This window comes from Fusarium flagelliforme, assembly GCF_020744385.1.
Source record: "Fusarium flagelliforme strain FIESC 12 MPI-CAGE-AA-0113 chromosome Unknown B0J16scaffold_1, whole genome shotgun sequence".
In the NCBI taxonomy this organism is placed as follows: Eukaryota; Fungi; Ascomycota; class Sordariomycetes; order Hypocreales; family Nectriaceae; genus Fusarium; species Fusarium flagelliforme.
Genome location: NW_025763503.1, coordinates 3,945,975 through 3,969,666, shown reverse-complemented (window position 1 = coordinate 3,969,666; position 23,692 = coordinate 3,945,975). Strand labels below are relative to the sequence as shown.

General features: G+C 49.4%; 7 protein-coding genes across 7 annotated transcripts; 4 read left to right on the top strand and 3 right to left on the bottom strand.

The window, feature by feature from the left end:
- Positions 1–956: 956 nt before the first annotated feature.
- B0J16DRAFT_23732 (uncharacterized protein) lies at positions 957–3,508 on the bottom strand. Its single transcript, XM_046123039.1, has 2 exons — positions 3,152–3,508; positions 957–3,092 (listed from the first exon to the last, which is right to left on the bottom strand). Exons 1-2 carry the CDS (start codon positions 3,320–3,322, stop codon positions 1,344–1,346), a joined length of 1,920 nt encoding a protein of 639 aa, XP_045989247.1. The 5' UTR covers positions 3,323–3,508; the 3' UTR covers positions 957–1,343.
- Positions 3,509–3,731: 223 nt separating this feature from the next.
- Positions 3,732–5,231, top strand: B0J16DRAFT_23643 (Brix domain-containing protein). Its single transcript, XM_046123037.1, has 2 exons — positions 3,732–3,825; positions 3,884–5,231. The coding sequence occupies exons 1-2, from the start codon at positions 3,812–3,814 to the stop codon at positions 4,827–4,829; spliced, it is 960 nt and encodes a 319-aa protein (XP_045989246.1). The 5' UTR covers positions 3,732–3,811; the 3' UTR covers positions 4,830–5,231.
- A 390-nt stretch (positions 5,232–5,621) lies between these two features.
- B0J16DRAFT_23605 (uncharacterized protein) lies at positions 5,622–7,473 on the bottom strand. Its single transcript, XM_046123035.1, has 2 exons — positions 7,268–7,473; positions 5,622–7,118 (listed from the first exon to the last, which is right to left on the bottom strand). The coding sequence occupies exons 1-2, from the start codon at positions 7,334–7,336 to the stop codon at positions 5,709–5,711; spliced, it is 1,479 nt and encodes a 492-aa protein (XP_045989245.1). The 5' UTR covers positions 7,337–7,473; the 3' UTR covers positions 5,622–5,708.
- Positions 7,474–11,373: 3,900 nt separating this feature from the next.
- B0J16DRAFT_313927 (Cys/Met metabolism PLP-dependent enzyme-domain-containing protein) lies at positions 11,374–12,639 on the top strand (the record flags this gene model as incomplete). The annotated part of the gene is made up of 1 exon (XM_046125157.1): positions 11,374–12,639. The coding sequence occupies one exon, from the start codon at positions 11,374–11,376 to the stop codon at positions 12,637–12,639; it is 1,266 nt and encodes a 421-aa protein (XP_045989244.1).
- A 224-nt stretch (positions 12,640–12,863) lies between these two features.
- On the bottom strand, positions 12,864–15,252 carry B0J16DRAFT_23622 (uncharacterized protein). Its single transcript, XM_046123036.1, has 2 exons — positions 14,784–15,252; positions 12,864–14,471 (listed from the first exon to the last, which is right to left on the bottom strand). The coding sequence occupies exons 1-2, from the start codon at positions 15,043–15,045 to the stop codon at positions 13,117–13,119; spliced, it is 1,617 nt and encodes a 538-aa protein (XP_045989243.1). The 5' UTR covers positions 15,046–15,252; the 3' UTR covers positions 12,864–13,116.
- Positions 15,253–18,535: 3,283 nt separating this feature from the next.
- B0J16DRAFT_23561 (uncharacterized protein) lies at positions 18,536–19,587 on the top strand. The gene is made up of 3 exons (XM_046123033.1): positions 18,536–18,975; positions 19,032–19,108; positions 19,162–19,587. The coding sequence occupies exons 1-3, from the start codon at positions 18,849–18,851 to the stop codon at positions 19,570–19,572; spliced, it is 615 nt and encodes a 204-aa protein (XP_045989242.1). The 5' UTR covers positions 18,536–18,848; the 3' UTR covers positions 19,573–19,587.
- A 945-nt stretch (positions 19,588–20,532) lies between these two features.
- On the top strand, positions 20,533–22,528 carry B0J16DRAFT_328603 (uncharacterized protein). The gene is made up of 2 exons (XM_046126245.1): positions 20,533–20,631; positions 20,682–22,528. Exon 2 carries the CDS (start codon positions 21,000–21,002, stop codon positions 22,374–22,376), a length of 1,377 nt encoding a protein of 458 aa, XP_045989241.1. The 5' UTR covers positions 20,533–20,631; positions 20,682–20,999; the 3' UTR covers positions 22,377–22,528.
- The last annotated feature ends 1,164 nt before the right edge of the window (positions 22,529–23,692 follow it).

Genomic DNA, 23,692 nt, shown 5'->3' with positions numbered 1-23,692 from the left:
AGCTTGAATCTAGCGTACCGCACGGTACGGGGTTTTCTGTAGCGGCTGCATGGCTTGAGTCTCTTTTGGGCGAGACATGCATTCGACGGTGCACTTTACCCATAACAGCATGGCCTGACCGGTCCTGGAGGCTGGAACTGTCCAGCTAGTCATCAGTGATCTCAAGATACCCGAAAGATCGCTATGTCGGAAACCTACTCAACCTCCACACTACGTCGGCAGCTCGGCGGGTGGCAAAGCAGCAGATGAGACGAGATGAGATGGTCTGATGGTGTAAGTGGAGATGAGAGTTCACTGGGAATAACGAGGAGATTAAGGATAGCGATATGTCACTCACGCTCTAGCATGTGCAAGTTGGGGTAGATCATCATGTCCATCGGCGAAGCACCTCCCGAGAGAAAGACTGCTACGAGACGCGTCAGTGGTTCGGACAAATCCGCATTGCCAGTGTCCTCGAAACATACGTCGACGATAATTTGGCGCTGCCGTCAATTGAGATAAAACCGTCTCTCGGCTAACGTTAAACAGCTGAGGGCCTAGACGCTCAAACATCACCAATTTGCGAGTCATAAGAGATCAGGCGAAAAAGCCTCATTGAATCGCCGACACCGTAGAAGAGTGGATTTTGTTGAGGTGAAAATGGCTGGAAAACGCACTTTGCCTTTTTTATATATTTTATTTTATTTTTTTAAACACTTGTTTGTCACTAATTAAAAGCTGCATGCTAAGTTAGTCAATGATTTAAGCCTCAAGGGTTCGATCCGTTGGCGCCAGTTTCGCTTCCGCGATGGCAACGGTTTAGACTGCATGCCTCTTGTTTGGTCTTCTCCTAGGGCCGGAGCCAAGACGAGTCGTCCTGAAAAAAAGAAAGAAAAACAGAAACTAGAATAGGATGTTTGTCTGTTACTGTGACATCTACAGGCAATACAGACTGAAAAGACTGACTGATATATCAAAAAGGATATGCACAAGCAGCCCCCCTTACATATGAGAATGTTACAGTTACACGCAGCGGTGACCGCTTGTTGACACAGTAGAGGTAGACGGGCCTTCGATGTAAATGCATAGAGATAATTTTATATGGCGTTGTCATTCAGACACGCATGTATGGTAATGGAGCGTAGAGGCCGTTATATGCAATATGATATTGTTACTCCAGGGACGAAACATCTGCGCTATATGATATTGTCCCAAGCTTATGCATGTCTTTAATGTGCAACATCTAGACCAACACGGATAGATATTACCGGCTGTCAATACACCGTAACTATCTCTCTTATCTTCCGCTATGTAGACCGCTTCTTCATGTAAGTCATTTCATTTGAGATGGGTATCCCGCAGCCTTAAAACTCAAACTCTGGTCTGAACACGTCTGGATCTACACCCGCAACGGTCTTTTCCGCCAGATCCCGCCGGCCCATCTGCGTAAAGACACGCCTCAGGGTGTCATATAGGGTACTGCTCCTGTTCTGCGCTGACATACGGTCAAGTGTCTCATCGACCCCAGAAGCGTTATCGCCAAGGATCTCGTATGCTTTGCTCCGACCGGACTTCTCGATTGCCTTGTGCATCTCCAGGGCGGCCAGAAAGTGGCAGGCAGCTTCATGGTGGCAATGGATGTTGATGCAGCTGACACCCAAGTTATAACGAGCACGTACGAAGTTGGGGGCCATGGCGAGCGCCTCTTGGTATGCCGCAATGGCCTCCTCGGAACGTCCACTATTGGCGAGGGTAGCGCCAAGGCGGTTCCAGAGAAGATGCAGCTGCTCTTGTTGGTTGGAGGTGCCAACCTCCGATGAATGTAGGGCTGATTGGAAGCAGTCAACTGCCTTATCGTAATCCTCTGCGCCGTAGAAAAGAACTCCAAGACCAACTTGCACGTCAGGATCCATATGCTCACCGTCAGGGCTCAGCTGTGCGGCCTTGATGAAGAGATTTGTAACCTTGTCATGCAGCTGTTGACGGTCTGTAAAACCCATTTCTGCGGGAGGGTGCAGGTCCTTGGGGTCGAGAATATTAGGATACTTGACCGACAGCCATCGTTCGAGGGTTCGATATGCTGTACTATCGTAACCTTCGTTGGTATATGATACAGCCAAGCCCATCAAAGCTGCTAGATTGTTAGGGTCCTGTTTGAGCGCTTGCTCAAGAGCCCGGATAGCTGCCGTCTCCTTCTCGTTCTGTGCTTGGGCCGTTCCCAAGTAAACCCACGCCTCGGTATGATCGGGGTTCTGTTGAACGGCAGACTCGAAAGCCAAAGCAGCGAGAGAGAGGTTCTCGCCCTCCCTCATAATGCGTACACCCTCCTCAAAAGCGTTCTTTTCGTCGCGGAAGAAGTTATCCTGTTCGAACAGATAGGTTTCGACAGCTGGGTCGCCGAGGCGGCCCCAGTCGCCCATACCCTCGAAGTCAGGCATCATGTTGTTGTTCCATTCGCTGTCGAACTGGTCAAAGTCTTGTCTAGGAGCGGTCTCAGCTTGTATTCCTTTCCAGATAGATTCAAAGTCACCATACTCGTTGATCTCAGATGTTAAGCCCTTGTCCATCTCGTTAAGCTCGCGCTCTGCTACATTCGCCTCTTCTTGTTCCTTAGTATTGTCTTGGAGTTCCATCGAAGCGAACTGCTCCTCCCACTTATGGTCGTCGAGTTCCACGAGCCGGCCCTTGCCCTTGGCATCCTGCTGCTGTGGTTGATGTTGATGCATGGGCTCTTGGTTCTGGTACATGGGCTGGAACATGGGGCTATAACCCATGCCCATCGATCGGTTCATCATACCGCCCATCATAGGTCGTTGTTGATTCATCTGATTAGGGACGTTGCTTTGCATCGGGCTTGCTCTCGCAGAGGAGCCTTGTGTGTTAAGCTGCTGGAAACGGGCAAACTCGTCAGCGTTAAAGTGTGACTGCGCGCCAGCAGGCGGTTGGAAAGCTGATTCCATTGCTGGCTGGCCATTAAAGTCATGCGCCCATGTTGGCGACGCGGAGTTAGCTCGCATATGGGATTGGGCTGGGTTGAGAGGGCCCATCTGGCCCGGCTGCATGGGGAATTCTTGTTGAAGGCTCGGGCCCTGGTTGAGAAAGCCATTCATCATCTATAGCATCAAGATATACGTATTAGTAATATGTTCAGCAGCCTTGCTCAGGAGCATACCTCGTCTTGAGGCGCATTCGCGCTCTGACTGCGGAAACCATTGAGTTGACCACCGGGACCCCGACCGACGAGGCGGTCTTGCTGAAGGGTTCTGTCATTCTGAGTATGCTTGTGAAGCTGGCTAAGCGGGTTCCCAGATGTCGAACATTCAGCGCCACCCATGAACGACATGATGATTAGCGGTATATGTAGTTCTTAAGTATTCGGATATATTGGCGCAATGTAAGAGATAAAGACGCTTTCAGATTGATGATGATGCCTTTGCTTTATTGATACAGGAGAGATAATCGTGAGGAAGCGTAGTTTACAGGTGGAAGATGGTCGAACTGCAACCATGACCTAGCGAAACCCGACAAGACGCCCACGTTATGGCGGGGAAAATACCGAGGCTCCGCCGTCCTTGTTGCCTTCATCGGTAGCACTTGCCGATGTGGGAGAAGCAGCAGTGCACGTGACTGCGGGGTGGATTAGCCAAAACAGGGGTTTCCTATCTCACCGAAAAGGGACCTTACTGCCTTTCGGTGAACCGGTGAGCGGCGCATGCTTTATCGATAAGAATATTTTTTTCTTTGCGCTCCTTCCAAAGTCTTTAGCCAACCTCCGTCCCGTTTGAAGCATCATCACCAATATCACACGGTACATCTATCAAACCCCACCAAGATGCTCCGACAAGTGTATGTCCAATCAATTCTTGTAAATCATTGTCTTTCTGATATACTGACATACATAAAGTAAACCTCGCAATGCGCGTTCAAAGCGTGCGCTCGAGAAGCGCGAGCCCAAGGCCAACGAGAACCCCAAGACATGCCTTTTCCTTCGCGGAACATCATGCTCTCAGATCGTCCAGGATGCCCTTAACGACCTTCACCAGATGCGCCAGCCTCTGGCCAAGAAGTTCACCAAGAAGAACGCCATCCACCCTTTTGACGATGCCGCTTCGCTCGAGTTTTTCTCCGAGAAGAACGACGCTTCTCTTCTCATCTTTGGCAGCAGCCAAAAGAAGCGCCCCCACACCATGACTTTTGTCCGTACCTTTGGGTACAAGGTTCTTGACATGCTCGAGCTCTACCTCGACCCTGAGAGCTTCCGCACCATTGCCCAGTTCAAGACGAAGAAGTTCGCCATCGGTCTGCGACCCATGATTCTGTTTGCTGGCACCGCCTTCGAAAGCCCCGTTAGCAACGAATTTACTCTCGCCAAGAGCATGCTTACCGATTTCTTCAGAGGTGAGCCCAGCGACAAGATCGACGTCGAGGGTCTCCAGTACATTATCTCCATCAGCGCTGAGGACAGCACTGGCGACGGCGATGTCAAGCCTGCGATCCACCTGCGAGTCTATACCATCAGCACCAAGCGATCTGGTCAGCGTCTTCCACGTGTCGAGGTTGAGGAGATTGGTCCTCGCATGGACTTCCGAGTTGGTCGTGTCCGAGAACCCGATGAGTCGATGCTCAAGGAGGCCCTGAAGAAGCCCCGCGGCACTGAAGAGCGTACCAAGAAGAACATCACGACTGATTCTATGGGTGACAAGATTGGTCGCGTGCACTTGGGCAAGCAGGATCTTAGCGAGTTGCAGCTCCGCAAGATGAAGGGTCTGAAGCGAAGTCGAAAGGATGCTGAGAGTGTGGCAGATGTTGTTGAAGAGAAGGAGGAGGAGACCAAGAGAATAAAGCAGTAGTAGATACACCGCATTACAGGCTCGGAGTTGGGCGTCTTGGAAAAGGTCCTAGGGAGGCCATAACAATAATTGATTTAATGGGCAGAGCCCCGTAAACATGACAGGGACTATTATATTCTTTGCTAGTATTCTGACGTGATTGCATCCGCCAACACTTGCTATCTTGCTTTCGCAATATCTGGCATCGGCGTGGAAGAAAGCTACCTCTAAGAAATCACATTAACTTCATTCTGCCCCCATATACCGTTATTCCACTCAAGAATCATGCACGAAAAAGCCCTGAACCGGATTCATCTATTGCTATAAAGAATTAATGTACTAATTATGCCAAAGAAGCTCATTGGCTTGGCCCTTTCTGACGTTTAATGACGATTAAGATAGCCACGAAAAGCACAAGTATGCTTGGGCTTATCTATCTAGTTGTTTCCTATGCCTAGTTCTATCCTCCAACTCATACGAATCATGGTCGGTCATAGACTTCACAGGGTAGGAAGAGATACACCAATCTGAGTCCAATCAATAACAGGCAGGCAATGTCTGGAATCAAAGCCGTTCCCACTTGGTGCCTCAGTGCACCAAGCAGCCGGGTTGAATCAGGCCACATAAAACTGTGACCTAGCGCCCATAAGTAGGGACATTCCACCATAAGACATTTCGGTTCAAGCCGTATTAGTCCGGTTGTATGAAGCAGATGGTCATGAATCATAAAGTGCGTAGAACAAAATCGGCTGCGCTTGTCTATCGTGTTGCAAATGGATCAAGTCGACACACACAACCGCGATACTCAAGCTGGTCGCTGATAAAATGAAAAAGGGCCTCGAGACCAGCTCTCAAGCCCAGTACCTCGTCATCGCAGCTATGCATAGTTGCTGGCCTTCCTCAATCGGGGGAATCGGGTACGATGAGGTCCTCGTCGGCAATAGGAATGGGTGGCTGTGTGTGCTGATGCAGCATCTCAGCAAACATCTCAATATGCTGTGTCATAGAGCCAAGAACGTTCTGTTGCTCTGGTGCTTGTTCTTCCAATTCAGTACCCCAAATATCTTGTGGTATAGAACTGCCGTCTAACAAGGCAATCCTTATTGGCCATTCGAGATGACGCCACCACTTCGATCCAGACTCGAATAAGCTGACCAGTCCCATAACCTCCCGACGAGCAACATCTTGCAGCCACCAGACGTTGTCCATGCGTTTCAACAAGGCAAAGAAGCAAGCGAGAATGGCAAGAGCCCGAGGCCGTCTCGCATCAACAAGATCGACGTATCGTTTGGAGACAGTGGCGGGGAAGGTAAGGGCTGCTGCTGCGTGGTAGTTTTTGTGCGCCCAGTTGAGTACGCTGACAGCGTGCGAGTAAGCCTGAGTAGTTGAAGCAACCAGGCGAGGGTCTTCGTTATCCAACTCATCGGCTAATCCTTCAAGCATATGACCGAAAAACGAGTCAGGCGAGCGCGGGTTAAGATTCAGCTGGAAACCAGGCTGCGAGTCAATGACAACTTTAACGATATCGCTATGGTGAATCCACTGCCAGGAATTTGCGACAACCGTCTTGACACCTTGGAAGGCATGGAACCAAGAGAGCGGAGGCACATATCGGCCTGCTGAGTCTCCAGGAGCGGCATCCCCATCGTCCTTGACAAAAATACGAGATGCGCTAGCTTGGAAAGCAATCAACGTTGCTGTTAGGAAGAGAGCCTCTGCATTTTCGGGTGTAATACCCGCACCTAACGATGCACCAAAAGCGGAAAGAGAGGAGGCCGAATAGGCATGAGAAGCTCGCACCAACGCCTTATCATTCGGAGACATGGAACGCAAATGGAGCGCTGCCACAGACAAGATGGCATCAGCAAGATATGTTTTGCCGTTGCCAGAGAAAGCCATCTGTGGAACGGCACGCTGCCAGATATCCTCAGCGGCTGGTGAATTGGTCAAGAGCGTTTTCGAAGTGACATTGGTGTAATGATGCATGAGACGCAACTCGAGCATTCGTTCGCCATGGTCTATAGTAGGAGTGGACGAGCTGATCGAAGGTTGGGAGTAGACGGAAGTCGGTGGAGAGGGATTTGGTCTTGGTGCTCTTGCTGGGCTTGAAGGGGCACGTGGGCGTGTTAACGGGGTTCTTGGAGCGGAATTGAAGTTGACAGTGGGCGCCGGTGAGGGAGTAGGTGCGCCAACGCTCTCAGTACTGGTGTTGGTAGAGATTGCAAGTTCTTCGAGGACGTCGGGGTTGCTGAAATCGCAAGGAACGCCGTGCTTGGCACAGTTGCCGCATCGTGGATGAACTTCGTCGCACTATAACCAGAGGAATTTTGAGTCAGCAAAGGCGCCGACAAGACAGTCTCAGACGAGTCAAGCCATTGACAGGTATAGCATGACCAGATGAAAGACGTGCAATATGGTACGATGCGCAGCGGCATAAATAAAGAATCAACAGGACATACCTTGATCTTCCTATTCTTACACCTCCGGCAGCCCGCACGGGACTTTTTGTGAGAACGACGAGGCGGCATTATGACAAGGAGTTGAAGCAGAAGAGAGAAACAGAAAAGGATTTTTCACGTGTCGACTGTCAACAAGCTCCTGGAAAATATATGGAGAGGACCCTGAATCGTGAGCAAAATCGAAGCATGGCCGCAGAGGCAGGGGGACCTCGATTGCGGCTGGCTTTGAGTAAAGGAGAAGGAGAAGCGGTTGTGGAGAGGTATTATGAGAATTATAAAGATTAGAATTCCATGACGCGTGTTGAAGATCGAGAGAGGCGACAATCGTGGTTGAGCACGATGATTACTTGAAGAAGTGAAGAGATAAAGTTCCAGATAGGAAGGACGGAAGGAGCTGAGGTGAGGTGGTGGTTGCTTCGCTTGGAAGCAAGTGCGGTGAAGGAGAATCGGGCGTATTGTGATCCAATGTAATGGGGATCCCAATGCAAATGAGGGCAGGAGAGTTGCAGCTCAGGGCAGCCAGCATTGAAAGAGGTGGAGGACACCGACCTAGGTAGGTACCTAGCTTAGGCGTGCAGTCAGTGGAGCGACGACCTAAGCCCCCAGCAGTTTAGAGGCCTGGGAGGCTTCGAATTTAGCGAATGGAAGCTGTGGGTTTGGATGGAAAGAACGAAAGCTGCACTGCCACAACAGGAAAACAGGGATACACGGACGGGGACCTACCCGCCCTGCAGTCTGTAGCCTACTAACCTAGGTGCCTGCCAGGGCTGTCGTGTGCTGTGATGTGCTGTGCTGTGCCTGTCTCATCTCATCGCGGGCCGGACAAGTCGGTGGTCCAGTGGGGAGTTCGGTGGGTTTCGGCGCCGGGCCTGGAGCCTGTCATGACATGAGTGGAGCCGCAAGATTGACGCTTTGTTGATGGTAATCTCCCTCGCCTAAAGGGAAACCACGTAGGCAAGTGGACTGAGAACAAGATCAAAAGAATCAGACCGGCCCATACTAGAATCCTTTGTCTCTCCTGGTAAAGGGAAAATGGGTTCATGTTAGAGACAGTTAAGAGACGGTAAAGACCCTGTGATATGAGAGACATCTCAGAGACATTCACTCACGCGGACACACTCGAGATTACGCATGGACCCCTATCTAGGCGACTCATTACAGTACGCATCCTCCAAGTTCGAAATTTCCATCTTTTCACTTTGCTTCTGGCTGAAATCGATTATGTCGATTGAGGCTGTGTCAATTGAATTGAAATATGAGGGACTATGACGAGTACATCTCCAAGGCAACGTAAACACTCGTTCGTTCGTCCACCCAGAAACATGGAATCAAATTTTAGGGGCTCTTGTCGGACTTTGTCTGGTCCGATCGTATCATGAGATCTGCCGCCTGTTAATGATGTCGCCCAATAAGGCTGTAGTGTCGGTCAGACTGTGAGAAGGTTGTGCCGTCGGCGATTGGTTATTCCGAATATTCGGGATGGGCCATGTAAGCTGATGATCCGGTAGATCAGTATGTACGTGAGGACGGTATTGTAATGATGACCATAATTTGTAGATGGGCGTGAGGATACATCGGAGGCTTCTGGGGCTCTTGTTAACTTTAACGGTAGAGATCAGCCTACTGCAGAGTATGTAAGCTGCATATATGGATGTCTACCTTGGTGTGGATGAGATGGAGCAGTTCGGCTAAGGCAGAAAGACGATGGATAAGGCATCATAATCAATCAGTATCATGATAGCCTTGGAAGGCTGTCTGAAGCTCAACATCAATTCAAACCCACTTTGAAGCTATGACTAAGGGTCTAGTGAATCAAAATGGCATAAAATAGCGATTTGCAACGTCTACTGTATTGATGAGGCTAGCTGACTGACCTCTATTTTGGGGCAAATGTGACGACACATATAATCACACCGGGATATACATACCTAGGTAATCACTATGGGCTGCAAGGAACGGCTTATCTTTTCTGGCAAGTCTTTTCCCCCTCGGTGATCTGCGAACTGCGACTGTGAAATTCTGCGGGGGAGGGGAACACCGACAAAACTGCATGCTTATTCATACATTCTTCCTCGGTATTACGCTGCACAGTTGAATGCTGCCACACCAAAGAGCTCGGAAACGGAGGTTGTTCACACCAAGAGGTGCATCCTTGCACGGGAAGTCGGTCGTGAATTCTATTTGACGATGTCCCAAAGATGAAGGCCTGAGATGGTTCTGTGTTTTGATAAGGGCGAAGTTTCACGGAGATGATTGCGACCTCATAGAATATGTGTTTATGGGCGCAGTAGTCATGATACCTATTGCAATTGGCGGGGCTAATTTGTCAGATACAGCTTACAGCGAGAGCCGAAGGCTGAGCAAAGACTTCTATCACGACATCGACCACATGATGCGTCAGAGCCTCACCGATCAAAGCATGAACTCATCAAGTTCCTGCTCTAGCCAGTTTGCTCAATACGCTTCACCAAGTCCGTCCCTCCACATTCTCTCGTGGATTGATTCTCGCAGATCGTATGGACGAAGATACAAACCCCTGTTCCGACCTCCACTTATCGCCGAGAACACCGCATCTGCCCGGCGCAAAGCCGTGGTTGTATTCGCGCGCATTGCGCGACAAGATAGAGATACTTGGAAGAAGTTGTCTCTGTAAGCTTGAACACGGTACAGGGAAGAGGGGACCTTTGTTGCTGCAGTGAGCGGCGCATATCGTATGTAGGTAGGTATCCAATGATCCATGCAGAGCTACTATATGCAATCCAATATGCACAATAATCGGATATTAGGTCACAGTGGGCAAGGGAAACAAAGATAAACCGTTTCTGGAAGCAGAATGAGAGTGACAAATTTGTCATGGAGGTTAAATAAGGTATATTGAGTGAGGTTAGGTCAGTCATCCGGGTCCTGTCACGGACACACCTGCAACGATACACAAGCGGGAATTGGCTTTAAGTGTAACTGTAAGCATTCTTCGGCCGTTGTCTCTCTCTTCTCTTGCCCTTGCTTTGAAGGATGACGACAGGCAAAAAGAGGCGGCGCCATTCGGACCATCCATCATCAATATACGGTCAGATACATGAGATGTTCACCAAGGTTTGGTGTGAAACTAATGGAGGGGCAAGTAGACAGGGGGTATCTGATACATGTTGATCGTGTAATCAATCCATTTTTAGCTTTGTTTGCACTTTTCTTTCGTCTACTTACTTCCTTGGACTTACAAATGAATGGAATGGAATGGGGAAAAGAACCATGGAAAGATATCTGATTAATCCAATTCTTTCTGTTGTGCAACTTGAGCGCTAGAAGCAGATATAAATTGCAGAAACCCAGTTTTTTCTTCCCTGGACCCTTCTATGATTCCACAATCTTGTCCTGTCTTAGTCTAATCCGACGATATTTACTTCAATACTGTACTCTGTACACCGAGAGCCGATACCCGACAAGGCGAAAACAGTTACATTCTCACGGACACGAGTCGAGTCACATCAATTCTTTTTACGTTTATTTTCTCCGTGTTCCATTCACTATTATTAATCTGTTGAGCCAATCTCACCGAGAATCCGTGGTCCTCTTCCCTTGCTAGGAAAGGGCTGCTGTGACGTGATCGTGAAAAGGTTTCAATTTAAGACTGTCTTGATCATTATCGACGACACGTTTACTTGCGAGAAACAAGACTAGATCAAATTCGACCTGCCCTCCGCCCTTTTGTTCACACATCATCTGAGCCCTGTATCGCGTCAAACCGAGGCATTCCTTTGTCTGTCGATTAGAAGTAAGAAGCTCCGTGACTTGGCGCAGCGGAATTGCATAACAGCTGCTCGACCTAGCTCTAGCTCCTGATATAAAAAGGGTCCATCTAGCCTGCATTACCGACCAGGGCAACAAGAGAAGAGAAAAAAAGGCTTTTTTTCTCGATTTTTTCTAGCCCCGCCTCGACCTCCACTCACTTTGTCACCGGAGCGCCGAGTTTATACTTATTATATTAAACAGGTCTTTGACCACGTTCTTCCACCGCTACCTTTCTCTCCCTCTCTCTTCTCTTACTCCTCTCTTCATCTCTATATACCCTCAATTCCTCCCATACAACCTCAATTCTACCAGTAATCATGTCTGCCGCTCCTCTCAACTCGGACCCCGTGGCCACCCCACCTCGCCCTCCGTCCCCCGTCCACAACTTCGGTACTCTGGCCGTCCACGCCGGCGCTCCACATGACCCCGCCACCGGAGCCGTGATCGAGTCTATCTCTCTGTCTACCACCTTTGCTCAGTCCGCTGTTGGCAAGCCCGTCGGCGAGTACGAGTACTCTCGATCCTCCAACCCTAACCGTACCAACTTCGAGACCGCTGTCGCTGCTCTTGAGCACGCCAAGTACGCTCTCGCCTTCTCCTCCGGTTCCGCTACCACCGCCACCATTCTCCAGAGTCTGGCTGCCGGCAGCCATGTCATCTCCGTCTCCGATGTCTACGGCGGAACCCACCGTTACTTCACCCAGGTCGCAAAGGCCCACGGCGTCAAGGTCACTTTCACACCAGAGATCGAGGTTGACATCGCCGAGCACATCACCCCCGATACTCGCCTGATCTGGATCGAGACCCCCAGCAACCCTACATTGCGCCTCGTCGATATCCGAGCTGTCGTTACCGAGGCCCACAAGCACGGCGTTCTCGTCGTTGTCGACAACACTTTCCTCTCTCCCTACGTCCAGAACCCTCTCGACTTCGGTGCCGATATCGTCGTCCACAGTGTCACCAAGTACATCAATGGCCACAGTGATGTAGTTATGGGTGTTGCTGCTTTCAACAGCGACGAGCTCAAGACCCGTCTGAGCTTCCTCCAGAACGCCATTGGTGCTGTTCCCTCCGCTTTCGACTCCTGGCTCGCCCACCGTGGTCTCAAGACCCTGCACCTGCGAGCTCGCGAGGCTAGCCGCAACGCCGACGCTGTCGCTAGAGCTCTCGAGGCTTCTCCTCTGGTCATTGCTGTCAACTACCCCGGCCTTGATTCTCACCCCCACCGACATATCGCCAAGAAGCAGCACCGCGACGCTCTTGGTGGTGGTATGCTCTCTTTCCGCATCCAGGGTGGCCATGCTGCCGCTGAGCGCTTCTGCCAGGTGACTAAGATCTTCACCCTCGCCGAGAGTCTGGGTGGTGTCGAGAGTCTTGTTGAGGTTCCCAGCAGCATGACCCACGCCGGTATCCCTCGGGATCAGCGTGAGGCCGTCGGTATCTTTGACGACCTCGTCCGTATCAGCTGCGGTGTCGAGGATGCTCAGGATCTCACCAACGATGTCCTCCAGGCCCTCGAGAAAGCTACCTCAGCAGCCAAGGCCAACGGTGTTAACGGTGTTAACGGTTCCAACGGACACTAAGCGTTTGTTTTTGAGTACTTCGACTTCCGGTTCCCTTTTTTCTTATATAGAAGATGCTATGACGACGTGTTATGAAAACTTGTTTCCTTTGTTCAGGATGCTTTAAAGCAAAACAAAAAGAGGGGGGGGTTATTCAATTCCCCGATGGGAAGGCATTTATACAGCGGCTAGGATTAAAAAAAGATGCGAGTTGCATCGGTTTGGCATTGGGCTTGCTAGTAGTAAGCTACCTAAAGAAATATTATTTTGGATTATTTCGGATATCGAGGTTGTCTACAGTTGATCGTTCGTGATTTTCATTATGTGAGACAGGCGCAGACGGGTAACAGAAGAATTACCTATCCTCCGAGGCTTAGGCTGGCAAAATAGAGTAGCCTAGGTATTAGCCTAAGCTTCCATAAGGTAAATAAACTATTTCGTCTCTTATGCTTTTAGCAGCTAATTCTTTTGACCCTGACGAGGCGGCCTGGCCCTTCATCAAATGTGTTCGTCGTCAGATGCGGGGATATTGAACAGATTCTCTGTGAATTCGTTCGCCATACTATTCTCGGCAGACCATTCATTGCGACGGCTGTGTATTTCGTTCATGCCCTGACATGCAGTCTCGGCGATGTAGTGAAGCTCGTCAAGGGTATTAGAATTGCAATTGGGGAAGATGCCATCAATACTGCGTTGCCATTCCGATGTGGGGTTAGCAATAGCTGTCTGGTATGCGTTAGTATCGTACTCTACTACCCTCAAAGCACGGTTTCTTGAGTGGAGGTTGTTCAAGAGATAGTCGAATTGGGGGTCTGCAGGTAGGTACTCGACGACATCTCGCGCTGCGGGTTGGCGTACCCCCATGACCACCTCGACAAAGCGTTGGGAGATACTTCGACCGAGACCGCAAGGGTCTACGAGATCGAACTCTGGCTGGCTGGGCATGTCTTCCCGTATGTAATGATCATACGCCAGAAACGATGCCCGGCAGATTCTCAGGTGAGGTGCAGCACATCTCAGTGCCATGGCAATCCAGTGGCAATCCTCTGCAGGACGCTGGTTGGGCATTCCGACCCAGAGGACCTTCTTAGAATCCTCATTCCAGTCTCGTGACTGCTCAACCTTGAGATAGACTTCGTTCAGATAGAGCTCTTGCAGTGTAGAGCCGAAATTCTCCGCGGTACAAAGAAATACTTCGGGGGATAACTCAATCCGCTTGAGCTCCAAACATGTCAAATTGGAGTGTATGACATTTGGCGCAGGCAATGACTTTGCGCGCCATTCGTCGACCGGCATCTGCCAGAACTTTGTCTGCTTCAACCCTCGAGGCGGGCGGTCATCGTGGTCCATCCCGATCAGGCAGAGGCTCTTCAGCTCCCCCGCGTTCTCAACAATATTCCACAAACAAGATCCAAACAAGCCAACGGTTATGGGCTCGTTTTCGTGCCGCCTCAATGTCAGGACAAGATGCTCCAGCACCTCTAGTACCCTTATGATATTCATCACGTCAATTGGGTTCATCCACAGATGACGTATTGCGACGTCAGTCACGTTCTCGATAACAAGGGTATTGAGCTTTGCTGAGTCTTCTTCGGGTCTCTGTGCGAATGCCTTGAGGGTGTTGGCCAAGATCATGGTGGCGGCATTGCAATGGCGGCCAACGAGCTGAAAGGGGAGGTTGAGGCGCAGGCGGTTGACTTCGCGACAGTAGAATAACATTTCCTCTACGGTCTGGTAGTAATCTGTTTCGGTGAATGATGTTTCATTCATGCAGTATTTCTTGTGTAGCGTTTGACAGAAGTCTGTCATAGACGGTACCCGCGCGAAGACTGTATCAAGGAACTCAACTTCCACTAGCCAATTATTCATGTTAGTCAAGGCAATTCCAAAGCACACGTCAGGGTGTGAGAAGCATGTCGTCGAGAGCGTAAGGGACGAAACAATTTCGTCTCTTATGCTGGCTTAGGCTACGAAATAAAGTAGCCTAAATGCTATCCTAAGCGAGCATAAGGTGATCAAATTATTTCGTCTCTTATTTCGTAGCCTAAGCCAGCATAAGAGACGAAATAATAGAGACGAAATAATAAGAGACGAAATTGTTTCGTCCCTTATGCTCTCGGCGACCAATTCTTCCGACACCCTGCCCGACGACAGTCATCACTTACGGTCATCCCGTAGAACCATCAGGTCGATATAGAGACTTTTGCAATGGTAACCGATTGTCTGTAACGCATCGATCTGAGGCGTTACGCCGCTTGCCTTGCTTAAGCGCGAGAATTCTAAGTCAAGCGTTTGGCACGCGAAAGGCTTCAGAACCTGGTCAAAGACGCGGCAAACAAGCCGAAGGCTGAGGACCGTGTTTTTAGGACCCAGGACTACGCATTGCCGGAGTATCGCATCGACCAGCTCTCGCGGTAATCGATCCATGTTGCGCGCAAATAAGCTCTCGGAGACTTGGAAAGGGGAAGAAATGGAGGGGTCAGTGGAAGTCAAACATCGATGTTCGTTTTTGGTGGCTGAGTATTTTTGATGATTATATCGATAAGGATTCGGTTTCTGAAGCCCGGGCTGTATTGAGATTGGCGATAACAGCTGGTAGTGAAGTTGATAAAGGTTGCAAGCAGTACTAGGTAGTTTGGTTCATGAAGTTGCATCTACTAAGTTTGTGCTTCGGAGCTACCTACCTTATCGACCAATGGATGTTTGGAGCTTGAGATCGTCATGCAGGGACAGTGGACCACTAATTGAGCTCCTAGGTGGTGTCAGCAAGCCTACAGAAATAATGGTAGCCTAAATGCTGACCTAAATTAGCATAAGGTGACCAAATTATTTCGTCTCTTTTTCCCTCGGCCCCACCCCCACTGATCCCGGGCAGGTGATTACCAAAGCTGGCTACCCTGTAGAGACAGTGAATACAAATTTCGCGACTGCCTCATGGCAGCTCCTACTGTTGACTCAAGAACAACGAATTCAAGAGCTCACTAGATAACATCTCATTGCTTGTGATTCACAACAACTTATAAGGGTGGGGAGAGCACCCAATCTAAAGACATGTGTGATAAGACGCACGACTACTTAGGCATGCTCGAGATGCATTATCAATTATGGGTTTTTATCATGACGAATGTTCTTGTCTCGAATACGAGATGAAAACACATGGATCCGGAAGAACGTGCCGAGCCGCTAGGGAATGCAGCAAGATTCGCATCTTAGACCCTCATTAGTTCATATGGAACACGCGGCATCATGACATGTAAAGACTTTGTGCTGAACAGAGACTCATTTTCACAGCATAATCCAAAAAACAAACTTCGGTCTATCGATCAATTTCATTGCACCAACTCTCAACTTAACGTTTTATGCATGTTAAAGATGGTACGCGTGGCCTCATGACAACTCATGCATTGCCAACAGTCGAGTCCCTTGAGATGGGATGAAATGCAGACTAGCTAACGTTAACTCATCCGCGATGTGGCTGCAACGAGGCTAAAAAGGGTCCAGAATGTTGGGGATATGGCCAAGCGCCACAAACCCAAGGTCCTTATATATATTCAACACAATAGCAAGTAACTAAAGTATCTCACGATATAGTAGGGACCCGTCAGTCGATCGAAAATGGACACGATTGGAAATGGTATTGTCAGCAACATAAACGTTACGACGAAGCTGCCCAGTAACCACATCAACGGTCGAAATAGGGTTTCGTGAAGTTGACAACACCCAGCCTCTTTGCGGCCATGCCCAGGGGGGGTTGGATAAAGTTTCTACTGACGAGCGCAACGGGAACCATTGTCATCATGATCTCTTTGAGCCGTATGTACTCAACGAACATTGATGGTGTCAATAGCCAAGACGTTCACCATGTAGGGACAAGATACCTATTTGCATATTGGCAGTCGACTTACATACAGCCCACAGGGTGCTTTTCGGTATATATCCGTCCGAATGGCGCTCGCTGGCTTGTTGATCGTTTCTGGGGTTCCGAACAATCCTTCTGATTGGCGAGAGCTGACAGGAGGCTTGCTAACAAGGACCATGTTTGAGGAAAGATATTGACAGTCGGTGGTAGGTGGAGATATAGAGGCCGCAGTTCTCAACCTGATATCATCCACACACGGGCCTTCAGTGACTAACTGCGACGACCAAAACAACAAAGCGAAGAAGATGCGACAATGAGCAGGGGGAGAAACGGGCAGATTAGTTTGCGACGGGCATGATTGAGTGACGCACTTTAGATGGGACAAGACAAGGGGACGTGGACCAGGAGTGGAGAATCGCGCTCGCCAAGTCTTCTATCGTCCGCTCCGATTGTCACTTTGACAAGCTAATATCTCGGTGAAGAGCGAGAGGGTGAAAAACAAGAACAATATCAGAGTATGTTTTTATTTATTTTTTTAACCTCGCCTCCATGTGTCGCAAAGTCGCGAAAGAATCATGCGATACAAGGCTGGTAGGCGGGCGATACTACTTTCTCAGACCAGTGTGAAACCTATTTGTGTCATGACATGTTTTTACAGTCAAACGATGTGCTATAGGTTGTTGTGATGAGGTTGGGTAGGTAGGAGAAGATAACCTACCAGTACCCAACCCAACATGGACAAAAGGTCCGGTCATTTAACACATCGGCGCTCAGGTGCCGAAGCCCTGCTGAGGAAGATTAGCATCTTGGCGGCCATTTCTCCCATGAGCGGACAGGATTGAAAGAAGATTGTCTTTTTCTGCTTCCACAATTCCGTCTGTTCCGGAGGCACTTCTGGGCAAGCTCCAGTATTCGGTCGCGCTACGACAGACCAACCTTTGCGCCAAGCACTTATGGTAAACATTGCTCGGCCAACCTCCTCCTCAAAGTTATGTTGCCAAGGGTCGCCATTCGTGACCGACCTCCTCTGAACTGTATCAAGCAAGACTCAAGACAGTTCTGGCTCTGGTTTCGTTTCCGTTTCCGTTTCTCACTATTGCCAGCATTGGGATAATGACGGTGATATGGTAGGCCGCCAAGATGGTCCGTGTCCGAATTCAGAGACAATGGTGATGCAGGACACCTGAAATAATTGGCTCGTGTCAAATATGGGCCTCTTTGGTCGGAGCTTTCGCTTGTCCGTCATGACCAAGACCAAGCCAAGGGCATGGAAGACAGCGTGGTGTAAGTCTGCGCTGGGGAGATCCCTGTGGTAGGTGATTCTGTAGGACAGAGAGGGAGCACCGCCGCTGGAATCCAGGGTGATATCGAGACTTTGGTGCCCGCCCAGCTCATTCTAGTGCCTGTAACCATGCATTGATACAAAATTCAGTCCAATCCTGGTCGCAATATACGGGTGACAATTGATTGTCCCACCTGCCCATTCGGCTACAGCCGCTTGCCTGGGCCTGACTATGTTCCTTGTCTTTCTCTTCCTTTTCTTCAAGACGATGGATTTTATCCGGGAAAGACCCATGACAACAGCCCGCATCTCGATCCCTACTGCGAAGGTCGCGGCTTGGCTTCACGATTCTCATAGTTCCTGCGCGGGCGCGGAGAAATGTGGTGGTTGAGGGTAGCCATGACGACTAAACCGGAAAAGGCGCTGGCCAAGCGCGACATGGCTATGATGGTGTGAAGTGAGTGGCTAAGACAAGGAAGGTGTGGGCACGATGTGACCTCTAGCCGACTTGTGCCTGTGCGTCTTTTCCCTTGTTGAGAGGGGGGAGAGTTTTGCGGCGATTGATGGAGCGAAGTCAATGGCAGATGTCTCCAGGGAGTTATTCTATTGGTCCAACAGCCAGCTCAGAGCTAGAGATGGAGATCTTAGACCTCCACTGACTTTGCGGTCTTGACCGTCTTGGACGTCCGGATTGTGGGTGCCGGGGCCGAGAGCTGGAAAGTCCAGGTCCAGAGCAGATGGCTCCTACCTAATCAAACCGAGGTCAGTGACCGCACCTGCCCAGACAAAGCCAAGCCAGGCCACATCCGATCGTTGCCTTCCTCCCAAGAAAAAAAAAGCTACCTGCCTCCCGTCGTTTAAATTCTAACGCACCGCCCTTGGCTCTCCGCGTTTGTGCCTCTCTTCCTCTCTTCCTTCCGTGTTCCACTTGCTGCATCAACAACATAAAACGGACCGTTCCTCAAAGTCATCTTGTGAAAGCATCAACAACGATATCGCATATCATCGTTCCGCTTATCGCACCACTTGGTTCTCACATCACTTTCACAAACAAACACTCAGTTTAACTCACCACAAACATCTTTCAAGATGCGTTCATCTTTTGCTATTCTCGCCATGGCCATTTCGGCCGTCTCGGCCCAGTCTGTTAAGAGCTATAAGAGCTCTCTCGACATGACCCTTGACGACCCCAACACTGTCGATCTCGCCACTCGATGTACGTGGTCAAAATGCTCCAGTTAATAACTTTCAATGTATACTGATTTGTTGCAGCCGGTTGGTGTGGAGCCCAGCAGAATACCTGCGATACTCTTTGCGGTGATAACACCAACAAGAACAACTGCGACGACGTATGTTTTACTAAACGCTCAGACTGTAAACAACAACTAACAAGTCAATTCAGAGCACCTTGAAGTGGGAGTGCACATGCTCTTCCAACAGCTCGGCTCCTGGTCTCCAGTACTACACCCAGACCATCCCTACCTTCATCTGCAACCAACTCACTGCCGATTGCGTCGCGAAAACCAGCACCTCCGAGGGCACCAAGGAGTGCCGAACCAAGATCGAGCCTCTCTGCGCCGAGCAAGCCCCTCCTAAGAATGTTGCTAGCAACGACGACGACGATGACGACGATAGCAGCACTACCAGCGGCACTGCTACTGCCACGGCCACTCAGACTTCATCGGGCGCTAGTGGTTCTGCGGAGGCTGTGTCAACAACAGCTTCTGATGCCTTTGCCGCCCCTACTATGGCACCAGCCGGCAAGGGTGCTGCTGCCGCCGTTGCTCTCGGTATGCTGGCCTACCTCATCTAAGTCTTGAAGTTGAAGCGTGGGGTGCTGCGATCAGCAGTGCCACGACACCACCCTGGTACCCCACCACGTGCCGTACCTTGTCAGTGGGTGTCGTGTTGGGATTGCTTCCAGCAGCTTATTTTCACTTCTATTGGCCATTTTATTACATAGTACACCTTTTCGACATGCAACCCGATACCTTTTGATGAGTAAAGACTCGATGATGGAAGCTTTGTTAAAGCTTGGATGAGGTAATGACACGCTTCGGCGTACCGACAGGCGGTTTGGTGAATTAGGGGTAGCCTGCACTTGAGTGACAGCCTCGCAGTCTTTCGGGAGAAGGAAGAAAGTTGCAACGGCAATGGTGGTTATTTGTTTATGCGTTACCATCCAATTCAATCATAGCAAGAGGCGAAACGGAGTAGGAAACTTTGATATTGAACAAACAACGAGAAACTGATTATCTGCACAACTGTTTTCCACTGAGTGACTATGGACTGCGGATAGTGTGGTGAATACGGCGATGGCATCAAGCCTTGATCGTTCTTGGGCGAATGTTGCGCAATCGTAGACAGGCAGTTGCTGGGTTGGCCTAATGGCATGGCCTCGAGCTATGTCCAAACCAAGTTGCCAGAGCTCTTGTTCTGCCCTATCGTACAGCGGCTTTTCTGAATACATCGTTTATACTAACCTGTCTAGCAACGACTAGACCTGATACTCCTGCAAGCTATAGAGGTTGTTTTCAGATATACAGCCCAAACGAACAGGCCATTGCATTCAAACTCTGTTCGCAAAGAATTGTTTGGGGTGTTCTAATCGACTTTACTCCGCTTTCGACTTGTTCAAAGAACATGAATGTTGGTTGCTCAGTGTTGGCAATCCGGATTGCGAACACCATCAATGTCGAGTACACAATGCCGAGACGGCATATATAAGAGACGCCATTACCGTCTTCCAAAATTTCAATCTTCCAACAACACACGCTTTTCGGTCAGGATTACATACTGAACTAGCAACTTCAAACAAAAACGACGTTGGACCTTTTCAATATCACCCAACAAACAATCATGGAGAAGACAGGCAAGATGGCTGCCCAATACGAAGGGCTCAAGACTAACAGCACGCGCCAGGACAGTTATACACGCCCCCCTCGTGTCAGCTTCGGTGTTGAGTTGGAGTTTCTGGTGGCTTGCATAGCAGAGGACGATAAGGATGTGGATGAAGCCATTCCTGGCCTCGCACCAGCGACACGATACTCTGACGGTTGCAGAGCTGTCGAAGAACTACTCGAGAAGCACGGATTCATTACATCGAGCGAAGATGGCCACAGTTCAGAGAAGCAACTGTGGCTAGTCACAGCCGACAATACCGTGACTGAGGAAAACCCCCTGACTAAACAGGATTCTTGCTACATTGACTGGCTCCCGGTAGAAATATCGAGTCCACCAATGTATTCGTGTGAAGAGGCATACAATCTCGTTTCGTCAGTCATTCGACTGCTGACCACCAACCTCCGTGTCCGAGTCAATCCGACATGCGGCCTTCATGTCCACGTTGGCAATGGGCCTCATCAGCTCGATATGCGTGCGCTCAGAAACTACGCTGCGCTTCTATGGACATCTGAGTCAGTGCTGTCTACTCTGCATTGCCCTGAGCGGACTTTCGCTGAACGCACGGCGATGTCTGTTCGACGCTGCCGCCGTATTAACTTGGCCAGTGGTGCAACTGCAGAACAGGCGCGCCATGAGATCCTTAAATTACCAAGAATAGTGCCGCGCTATATCTCACGAGCGAGACGTTTAGGAGAACACGCTGTTGCTTCACATGGGGATTTGCGCAAACTTCTTCACAACGATGACGAAGATCTGATGTCTCTGGTGCTAGAGTACGATGGCGATGATTCAGATTGGGAGGAAGAAGAGAGCGAACCCTTCTATCGGCCTAAAAGACCTAAAGAGGCACGACGTGAGACATTGGACAGACTTCGGAACATGGAGCTGTGCTCGGAAGAAAGAGGTGCACTGCTGGACAGCGAAACCACTCGTCGCGAGTTACCTCCTCAGATCGACTTTCCAGACTCCAAAACGGAGACAGAAAGTCAGACAACTGGGCGAACTCCATTGCTGGACAATGAGCGAACGAAAGTGAAGGGTTATAAGCCGGCCGAACTCGGGCCTAATACTACATGGACAGGTATTGCAGAGCTTCTAGCATGCGATGTTGGTGCGCACCAGATAGCGTACTTGATGACTGAGCGCGATGGCAGCAAGAACTACAAGTACCACAGCACCAACTGGACTGGACAGAGTACAAATGAGCTGTTCCCTCTAAGGAAGCGGAATACGCATCCTACCATTGAGTCCCGCCTTGCTTCTGGTAGTCTTGATGCCGAATGGGTCGTTACCTGGATCAAGATTCAGTGCCGTATGCTTGAGTGGGCGCGAGACGCAGATCCTGCGCAGTTCATGAGTATCCTCTGTAAGTTATCCGATGATGACCATTCGGAAGAGTGTAGTTACGATGTCCTGGACTTCCTGAGGGATATCGGTATGTATACAGAACTCAAGCATTGTCATGAGCGTCTTCATAGAGCTGATGAGGCATGGTACGAGTGTATGTTGTTGGAATATGGAAATACAAGTCTCGAGTCTGAGTTAGAGAGAGAGCAGTTCCCATGGTTTTTTGAGCATGCAGATAAAGACTCACAGAGACCAGAGGAGGAAGAGGAGGGAGAAAAAGAACAAGAGAAGGAGGAAGAATGGGAACAAGAGGAACAAGAGAAAGAGAAAGAGGAGGAGGAGGATGATCTTTACGGCCCCAACTAACTAACTATTGGTCGCTGGTGAGAAGAGAACGACAAGTGTCATCCAGCATAGTTGCTAGATATGGGAGTCGAGCGAACGGGTTATTGTAGAATGCTGAGTGGCTTGTTGAATCGTTTGTGTTCTTCTTTATTGCTTTTGTCTGTAGCTTTGGTCTATGTTATCAGATTTCATTTCTTCTTCTTGACCGACTACTCCTTCTGAGTAGGTAGTATGTGAGTGCATTGACATCGACGCTTGACCGCCATAGAGGCGAGTAGGAGGCGGATTGTAAGCATGCATATCTTGATTAAGGGGTATCAACTAGCAGGACACTTGAAGTTCGAGTGCAAAAGACGAAAGTCAAGGATTGAATCTGAGTTGATATAGAGTGAATGACTCGATATTCGAGCCTGTTGGGCTAATTGAGTTGAGCTTCCTTCCACTACAAGACATTTGTGACTTGGACAATAGACATAAGGATTTGCTAGGACACCCACCATATTCAGGATCAACAGAGAATATCAGCACAGCGAACTCAAACAACCATGATTCAGAAGTAATTATTTCAAATAAAGGCAAATTAAGACTCCCAAACGAACACAATGGCCAAACTGATAGTTTTCGTCAAAGTGACAATGTCCAGCCCAAAGAACCTACCCTGCACCACCAGGATGACCAGTCGAAGCACAAACACACCGCCAGTCATCAACCCATACCATATCAAATCGCGAAACACAAGCACAAACTTTGATAACTTAAAGCCGCAGAGTTATAGTATCGTGGCTTGGGACTATGCGTGGCAATGACACGGGCGTGGAGCTCAGGCTGTTGCCCGTGGCTTCACGAGTCAGCCTTTGCGTCTCGGTTTCACTCCAAGAAGATGAGTTTTACATCCTGGAAAGCACTAGAGAAGTGCTAATAACGGATGGTAGGAATTCCGAATGCCGAGATGTATATCGTCTTGTTGTATAATGTGATGGGTTCATCTGGCTGTGATAACCAGCATAGGATATAACAATACGCCAGATGACCTAATTACTGTGCTGCCAGAACGTCCAGGTCCGAAAGCAGATATGAACTGTTTGGTATGCTATAGACACGCGGGTAGAAAGTGTAACCCTGCACGGTGATGACAGTCTAATATCATCGGGCAAATAATCGTGATGGGTGCACCACCCATGATCATTCTCCTATAATGAGTCTCGGGTATAGGTAACCAGATGATCTGGATAGACCGACGTCTGGTCCGTACTGACAATCCTATCTAGCCGGGAACCGACAAAGAATAAGAATCTTGAAACAACAGGATCGACATGGGCAGCGTAGGGTAGTAATTA